This window comes from Acomys russatus, chromosome 29, assembly GCF_903995435.1.
Source record: "Acomys russatus chromosome 29, mAcoRus1.1, whole genome shotgun sequence".
In the NCBI taxonomy this organism is placed as follows: domain Eukaryota; kingdom Metazoa; phylum Chordata; class Mammalia; order Rodentia; family Muridae; genus Acomys; species Acomys russatus.
Window position 1 is genome coordinate 28,545,599 of NC_067165.1, and position 8,978 is coordinate 28,554,576.

An 8,978-nucleotide genomic window follows, 5' to 3' on the forward strand; every position below is an offset into this window, starting at 1 on the left:
CGAATGGCTGGGGCTGGGGGCCGAGGGAGGCTGCCCCCCACGCAAGGGCGATTGTCGGAAAATATGCCTCTATAAGCATATTTCAGGCAACAGTACTTTGCCAGTTGCTTGCTTTGTGTGTTGTCTGCGGTCTGTATAATACAGTTTTCATCGTCCTGTATGCCTATTGTATTTTATCTCTGGCACTTCCCTGTTGGTTACCCAGATGTAGGATTCTTTTAAAATTAGGACTGTGTTTCCATAGAGGCCAGTGTGGTGTGGTATGGTGTGGTGTGGTGTGTGTGTGTGTGTGTCTGTGTGTGGGTGTGGGTGTGTGTGGGTGTAGGTGTGTATGGGTGTTTTAGCTTTTGGGAGATCAAACCCACTAATAAAATAGTAAACCCAATTAATAAAGCCCTTCTGCATAGGGTTTCTGAGCAGGTGCCTTGGGGAAAATGACCACCACGTGGGGACACAGCTTTGGTCAGCAGAGAGGAGGGGGTCTCAGAGAGAGGGAGGGGGGGGTCAGGCTAATTTCTTTTGTGTCTCTGCTATAGTTCTGCTTTATCCAGGCCGGAGGGAATGGTGACCTTGTGGCTCCTTTTGTTTACATTCTCAAAGAGAGCCCAGCCCCGCTTTGGGGAGCACGTGCTTTCAGAACAAAAGCAGTACTTTACTGCAGTCAGTGTATCTAGAACAGCCATCGCTCTTTGCTTTCCTGTCACCGCAAGGCTTTGGCAGGGCAGACGGGAGTCTGCTTTGCGCTCAGTGGCTTTGTTAGCCCCAAGATCCGATTCCAGAGCCTCACGTTGTCCTGCATAGATTCCAGGGTTTCCAGCTCCGGGGAAAGCTGAGGATGGAGAGAATGCATATAGCTAAGGGAAGGACCACGCCCGTGACCTGTCACCACGAAATGGGTTAGCGACTGCGATGTTGCACTACAGGTGACACGCTGGAGCGTGTCCGTGGTAGGACGCCAAGGGTAGAGGACCGTGCAGAGGCGTGGAGTGGCACTGTCTTGTCACAGGGTCTCGGGCGTCTTAGGTGACTGAGCGGGGTGTGGCCTCAAAAGGGACACTGCTTAGGGAGCGAACGAGACTCGTGAGGCTCGGCAGTGGGGGAGTCCAGTCGGTCAGGGTCTAAAAGACAGAAGTAGATTAGAGCCGACCCCTCCCCTGCTCCTCGCTTCGCCCTGTACTTTTCCAAGAGATGGAGTCCCGTAGCCGATTCAGTCCTGCAGGCGCGGCCAAGTGCTATCCCGAGCAGAGACCCCGGGTTTAGTCCGGGCTCGCTCACACCTAGGGGGACCCATCCCTGGAGCGCCCCACCCCTTGCATTGTCCTCCTGCCCCACTGGCCCGGACTACACTTCCCGAGATGCTTCGCTCCAAAAGGGCGGGGCACTTCAGGCTTGAGGGAGGGGCGGGCACGTGCCATCACACTCAGCCAATGCGGAGGCCCTGGGCTGGGTCACGTGCCGCTGTTTGGCGCTTTTGTGCGCGCCCAGGTCTGTTGGTGCTCAGAGTGTGGCCAGGCGGCTGGGACCGAGCAGGTGGGTACAGGCTTGGCTTAGGCGGAGGCGATGGCGGGATCCCGACCAGTCGGGGACCCGAGGGGCCCCTAGCAGGGTCGCAGGAGGGGCGGGGGTTCCGAGGCTTGGCGAGTAGGGGGCGTTCGTCTTTTGTGTGAAGCTCGGGCGGAACCTCGCCTTTTGTCCCTGCTCCCTGGGGACGAGGCTTGGTAGGGAGGGGGCGCCGCCAGCTGTGAGCTTCAGCCCCAGGTGCAAGCGTGGAGACAATAGGGGTGGGTGGGTGGGTTGTCCCTTGTCCCCTGCATCCTTCGCCCTGAAGGCGCGGCTGTTCAGGGGGTCCCCATTGTCTGTAGGAGAGCGAGGCTGCAGGAGCCCGTGGTCTTGAGGGGCGGCGCCCTTCCGGGCTCCCGGGCCTCCGTGGTGGAGGTCGCGGGTAGCTCTGGGTACTGGAGCAGGGGGGTGGAGGTGGTGCGACCAAGTCTGCTGCAGCCATCCCAGAGCTGCGTGGCCGCGAGGTGTTTTTGGCGGGAGTTGGGTGGAGGGGTGGGGGGGGTGACGATTGCCGCGAGCTGCCAGCCCGAGAGGGGCGGGGCCACCCGGGAGGACCGTTAGCCCCGCCCGTCCTGTCGCTGCCCACGCGCGCGGGCTCCCGAGTGTGGAGAGGTTCTCGGAGATTCGAAAAGGCGCGGGGAGCCGAGGGGCGGGGCCAGGGGCTGGAGCTCAGGGCGTGTTCCGATTGGCTGGGGCCTCCAGCCTGCCCGCCCGGACGAGGACCACGCCCATGCTGGGCAAGCTGCTGGGTTGTGTGTTCTGCTACAGCTAAACGGTTTCCTTCCCCCCCCCTCGGCCCCCCCCCAGCTGCCTCGGATTTCAATGTCTAGGGTTTTGGGACCTTTAATCATACGCTCGAGGCAAAAGAAAGTGGTGATCTATTTAAGAGATAGCCGACAACTGTTGAAAAAAAATTTGCGACAGAAGGCAGCAAACATGACAAACCTAAGGCGGGCGTGGTGGCGTATGTCTAATCTCAACAACGAGAAGGAAACGGCCGCCTGTCCGAGTACCCCTCCCCGGCCACCCCCTTCCTCCCCCCCCCCCAGTGAGCACCGAACGTGGGAGCCCTGGGCTTTGCAAATGTTAGGCAACTGCTCACCCACTGGGCTGAACCCCACCCCTCTACACTGGGGAGGCAGAAGCAAAAGAATTGCAATTTCAAGGCTAGCCTGGGCTAAAATATCTAGACCCTGCCTTCCAAGAAAAAAAAAAAAACCTTAAAGGTTCATAAAACTTCATTTCCCCACTGTTAGTCTAGTAGCTTAAACCCTAGGAACAATAGGACTTGGATACCATTGGCTGCTAGCTTGCGTTGTTATTCACCATGACAGACACAGACAAAGCAGGGGTGGGTATTTCAACTGCACAATGAATTGTAGACAGAATTAAGATGGCTCCGATCTCATTGTTGGATTGAATCTGGAATATCTTATGCTGGGTAGAAAAAAAAAAGACTGAGGTTAAGGCATCGTTCAACCTCGTGATTGTACCTCTGATTATTAAGATTCCAAGATTTTTTTTTTTTTAAAGAACATTTAATTTGATTTTCTGCCACGACCCTTATTCAGTATAAATTTCCAATATGTTTCAGCGTTTCTAGATGATTTTTTAATGATGTTGCTTGATTCTACCCAGTGATTTTTTTTTTTTTTTCCCCTGACATGGTCATGGGTTTGATTTGAGGTCCCTTTGTGCTGATGACACAGAAATGCAGAGAAATTGATTGCATGCTTTGAAAATCATTTTCAGGGCTTTCCTTGCCATTGGATTGTGTAGAGTGCACAACCAGTCTCTTGTCTTCTGTCCATCATGGCATCTTCTGGTAGGTAATTGCTGAGATTGGGGTGGGCTTATGGCTTTACAATAGGAAGCGGTGCAGGTCTTACGCTATTAATTTGACATTTGTATTCTTTTCAAAACTTAATTTACAAATAGAAAAAGCATTTTTTTTATCACTTGGGGTGAATATATGGAAATTCATTATCACTCATAATTAGACAATTGGGCTTGGTTCAAAGCAAAATTGTGGGGTTTCACACTAGCCATTCTTTGTTTAATAAAATGATTGTCAAATAGTAATTTTTCCTCAAAATGATATTACTAGCCTAAAATGTTGAGCTTTAAAAAAAAAAAGGTGTTACTTGATTTCTTACCTACAAACACTTTCATTAGCCTTTATTCTGTTTATTAAATTGTTGGGTTTTAGAACATGACAGGACCCCTTTATGTGAGTAAGCGAGCGGGTTTCTCATGTGCTGTACCCCTGACCATCTCAGACATCCAGGTGAAGGAGCTGGAGAAGCGGGCCTCGGGCCAGGCCTTTGAGCTGATCCTCAGCCCGCGGTCAAAGGAGGCTGTCCCCGACTTCCCCCTGTCCCCCCCAAAGAAAAAGGACCTTTCCCTGGAGGAAATCCAGAAGAAATTAGAAGCTGCAGAAGAAAGACGCAAGGTAAAGCCATGATTTACAGGAGACAGGGTGCTTGTTAATGAAATGAGGCAAGCTGGCTTTAGTTTTATAGAAAAGAAGAAAGAACTGTAGCTGCACTGCGGTTGTAAGTAGGAACTATCCCTGGGCCGTGGCATTAGGGGCCAGCCCCTTGCCTCAGGAGCTTTCTCTGCTAACAGCCTTGGCAGGTAACGCTGGAGAACTATGCCGTGAAGGCATTTTCCTGAAGTCGTCTTAGGAAGTTCTCGAGGCAGAATTTAAGCTAAGACCTGTGTTATGCCAAGGCCTCTATGCTTTTCCCCTTTTTAAAAAATAAGACATTTGTTGGCAGATAATTTTTTTGTTTTAGTTTTGCTTTTTGAGAGCTATGTAATAAAAACGTTAAAATTCCATAGATGTAGCATTGAAATCTCGTGAGGGCGGGAGGGTGGCTCAGCAGCTGGGAGCACTGGCTAGTCTTCCAGAGGATCCATGTTCGAGTCCCAGCGCCCACATGGCAGCTCACAGCCATTCACCGCATCCCCAGGGAATCCAGCTGCCTTCTGGCCCTCAGGGCGCCACACAGGAGTATACCGCTAAATGTGCAAGCTAAAGACCCATGCACAGAAAGTCAGATAATTAAAAAGTAATGCCTAATGGGAGATTAGGGAGGTGGGCCAGCTTTAAGAGCACTTGCTGTTCCTCAGGAGGAGCAAAATATGGTTTCTAGCATCCACACCGGGCAGTTCACAACTGCCTGTAACTTCACTTCCAAGGAATCTGATGCCCTCTTCTGGCCTGACATGTACATGTGCATATATTCACAAAGACCATACACATAAAAGACTAGTGAAATTTTTAACAAATATTGATATAATTACAGAAAAGTTGGACATCTAAATTATAGCTGGAATGAAAGATAATCATGATTTCACATCCCAGAAGCGTCCCCCGTTAACATGTATTTCCATCCATTCAACAGTGTTCTTGTTAAGAACTTTAGCTGGGCGTGGTGGCGCACGCCTTTAATCCCAGCACTCGGGAGGCAGAGGCAGGAGGATCGCTGTGAGTTCGAGGCTAGCCTGGTCTATGAAGTGAGTCCAGGATGGCCAAGGCTACACAGAGAAACCCTGTCTCGGGGAAAAAAAAAAAAAAAGAACTTTAAACCGGGGCCAGAGAGGTGGCTCAGGAGTTAGAACACTTGCTGCTCTTGCATAGGACCCAGGTTCCATCACTAGCACCCACATGGCAGTATACAGCCGTCCACATTCAAGGTACAGGGGCTCCAGTACCCTCTTCTAGCCTCTGGCCTCCTCAGGCACCAGGCATACATACCGTGCATTTACATCCGGGCAAAACACTCATGCATAAAATACAAATGCATTTTTATTAAAAGAAAGAAGGTTACATAAGCTTTCATCAATCTCTCTTCATAACAGCTATGATTGAGGTGGGTGGATTTTAATTTGGGGAAACTAAGGCCCCCAAAAAGGGGGGAGTTGGTATTTTGTCTTGTTTTGGAGACGGTTTTCCTGTGTAGCCTTGGCTATCCTGATTCATTTTGTAGACCAGGCTTGCCTTGAACTCAGAGCAGTCTGCCTTCCTCAGCCTCCCCAAGTGCTGGGCTTACCAGCGTGCGCCACCACTAACCCAGGCACAAAAAGGTAAAGTGTAAGTAGTTACCAAACCTGAATGGGCACCATTGGAATAATTTGACATCTCACGCATACGTACGTAGCTCATGTACATTTTAGTTGCGAGTCCTGTGCCCTACTGTCAGCTCCGTTCCCGGGGAGAGCGGCGGGCGGTCAGCTGGGTGCATCTGAAATCCCAGTACTTAGAAAGTGGAGGAGCAGAAGTTCAAGACCACCCTTAACTACAGCTCCAGTGGAAGCCACCCTGGCCAGGGCTGCCATTCAGTCAGGGCGTGCCTCAAGTTCTGAGTTCAGGCCCCAGCACTGTGTAATCTCAGCTCTTGAGAGGAGGTGAGAAGATCAGAATTTCAAGGTTGTTGGTTAGTTCGAGTCCAGCCTAGCATCTGAAACCCTGTCCAAAAAAAGCAAATACAAGAATGGCAGTTTTTACCCTGGTGTGCTACTGCCTATTCTTTCAGTAGTTTGGAGTCTGTGGACTAGGAGGAAGCAGAACAGCCCAAGAGGAGACAGGAAAGCTAGGCCTTGCGCTCTGTAGCCCATAGCACACAGGAAGTGCCTAAGTAGTGCAGCTCCCATCTGGACAGAGGTACTTACACTCTGCAGGTTGCTTCTGTGAATCTGTTGTTGGTTGCTGCTAAAAGTTTGACAATGCATATTTTTCTCACGGCTTTGGCGTTAGCTAGTGCAGATTCTTTACAGTGCATTCTTAAGTAGATTGCTCATCATTGGAATACTTTGAAGCAATACATCTTCTAAGAAGTTCCTTAACAAATAATTTGGAAGGAAATCTGAATGCGCTAGGTGGGTGTGTGCATAGCTATAATCTAACTGAACGCGGGAGGGTCAGACGGTCCAGGGGAGCCCTTGCTATATAGAGAGTTTCAGGCTAGCCTGGGCTACACAGGATCTTATCTTGGGGAAAGAAAAAACAAAACCCAACGTCTGAATGAAGAGTTTTCCAAAGTAAATAGAAACAGTGGTTGGAAAGCAGAGGCGACAGCGTGTTTTATGGCAGAGCTCAGCTCCTCACCTGAGTAGTTAGTGTCCAGGTTTCTGCCGCTTGCTCTGGCCATTCCTGGTGCAGTTTTCGCTAATGCCAAAGATCCCTCAGAGGGGCCTGTTACCCTTTTTTGCAGTCTCATGAAGCGGAGGTCTTGAAGCAGCTCGCTGAGAAGCGGGAGCATGAAAAAGAAGTGCTCCAGAAAGCCATTGAGGAGAACAACAACTTCAGCAAGATGGCAGAAGAGAAACTGACCCACAAAATGGAGGCCAACAAAGAGAACCGGGAGGCGCAAATGGCTGCCAAGCTGGAGCGTTTGCGGGAGAAGGTCGGCTTCTTGCTTTATGGGGTTAGCAGCTTTAGGCCGCAGTGAAGTGGCCTAATGTGTCTCGATAAACATGTGACCAGTTCCTTCTTGTCATGAGTTTGGGGCTTAACATTCAGTAAGAAGGAATTCCATCTTAAGAGAGTTCTAGAACTCTCAGCATACTTGCTTAGTCCTTGGAGGAGCAATTGGGGCTGTAGACCAGCAGGTTTGAAGATGAGGATGTCTTGGGATTTGGGGTTTGTGATTCTCCTATGCTGTGTGACTGAGGCTAGGTTGGGCCTCCTCGCAGGCAGGCCACAGGACTTGACAAGTTATTTTTTTGGCAGATGACACTTACGTGCAGTTTCTTCCTAGGACAAGCACGTGGAAGAGGTACGGAAGAACAAAGAATCCAAAGACCCTGCGGATGAGACCGAGGCTGACTAATGCGTTCCGAGAACTGACTTTCTCCCCGACCCCTTCCTAAATATCCAAAGACTGTACTGGCCAGTGTCGTTTCCTTTTTCCCTCCTGACAACTATTCTAGAAGCTGATGTAGGACTGTATAGGTAGATCCAGACCGTGAGATGTTTTAGGGGCTCAAGGGGAGAAACTGAAAGTGTTTTACTCTTTTTTAAAGTGTTGGTCTTTCTAACGTAGCTATTTTTCTCGGTGCATCTTTCCCACTTCAGCACCCTCGGGGCTGGGTTAACGGCTAGTACTGTATTGACTGTGGAAGACGTTTGTGACAAGTACGTAGTGGCTTCTTCCAGCCTGTTAGATGCTGAATGTCTGTTTACTTTGCCATCCCAATCCTGTCCCAACCTCACCAGATGCTACTGTACTTGAATGGTTAATAAACTGCACAGTGCTGTTGGTGGCAGTGACTTCTTTCTGTTCAGGTAGTGACAAGTGTAGGCTTTTCCACCCGGGTCCTCCACCGCTGCAGATGCCCAGCATGTTCTTTGCTCCCATCTCTTGAATTGTCCTTCCACAATCATGGCTTTGTGTTGCTGTCTCACCCAGATCAGCTGGTATTTTCTTTCAGATGTTTATGTGCAAACAAGCAGGGTTTTGTTCCTACGAAAAAGGCAGATTACAGGCACAAATCGGGATTTCCAGAGAGCAGTTCAGAGGCGACCTGAAGGTCTTGGGATATTTGATGCTTTGCTTACTTAATGACAATTGGGAGGGGAGGTGCAACCTAACGCGCCTTCCCTCAAGCCATGGCCTGACACCTGTAAGAACGGGAAAGCACCCTTCATCTTGGTGAGAAGCACTGATGTAGGTTGGGAAGCAGACGCCTCACCTGGTACCCGGAGGCTGTAATATCCACTATGCTCCGCACACTGCCTCTCGGCTCAGGGAAAGCCCAAGCAGCTTTCCTAACCCTTTTGGGAAATGGCTTTAATCACATATAGTCTGTCTGCCCCTCACATCTGCATAAAGCTCTTAGAAGCTCAGCATCCACAGCAGGAACCTGCTAGCAGAAGGGCTAACAGTGCCCTTGGGACCAGGCTTAATGGCTGGTGCCTGTAATTTCAGCACTTGGGAAGCAGGGATGGGAGGGTACCGGGGAGCTAACTGAAGGCCAGCCCGGACTACAGAGCAAGTGCGCCCCTGCATTAAGTAAAGAAGTGCCTCTGCAACTCTGCTTTCACCAAGCTCCTGAGCGCTGTAGAGGGCCTCCTGTGTTAAGATGCAGTTGGGGGGTGTGGGGGCGGGGGAGTTGAGTGCAAGGAGCATCTTTAGAGCCCTGTGAACTTGGCACATTATAAAGAATGATTGCTGTTCCCCCAAGAGGCCCATGAGTGATACATGTCTGATCTTGAGCTGGGAATGATTATGCGGCGTGGGTGTGCCTCAGGTTCACTACCAAACTGTGCAGAAGGCAGAGCGACTCTTAGGAGTTCTGAGAATGACCTAACTGCACATGCTCTAGTACTTAGAAATGACTGAAAGGGATTGGATGGCCTGGGAAGCCTAGGAGAGAGAAAGGGCTTGAGCTAGTCCTTTGAGATGTCAGGT

General features: G+C 50.3%; 1 protein-coding gene across 1 annotated transcript; it reads left to right on the forward strand.

Annotated features, from left to right (window-relative positions):
- The first annotated feature begins 1,493 nt into the window (after positions 1 to 1,493).
- Stmn1 (stathmin 1) lies at positions 1,494 to 7,826 on the forward strand. Its single transcript, XM_051172026.1, has 5 exons — positions 1,494 to 1,530; positions 3,313 to 3,385; positions 3,840 to 4,012; positions 6,780 to 6,971; positions 7,326 to 7,826. Exons 2-5 carry the CDS (start codon positions 3,373 to 3,375, stop codon positions 7,395 to 7,397), a joined length of 450 nt encoding a protein of 149 aa, XP_051027983.1. The 5' UTR covers positions 1,494 to 1,530; positions 3,313 to 3,372; the 3' UTR covers positions 7,398 to 7,826.
- Positions 7,827 to 8,978: the final 1,152 nt, after the last annotated feature.

Coding starts and splice junctions, on each gene's coding strand:
- Stmn1 (XM_051172026.1), top strand. Junction 4,013..6,779: donor CTGCAGAAGAAAGACGCAAG/GTAAAGCCATGA, acceptor CCTTTTTTGCAG/TCTCATGAAGCGGAGGTCTT. Junction 6,972..7,325: donor TGGAGCGTTTGCGGGAGAAG/GTCGGCTTCTTG, acceptor GTTTCTTCCTAG/GACAAGCACGTGGAAGAGGT.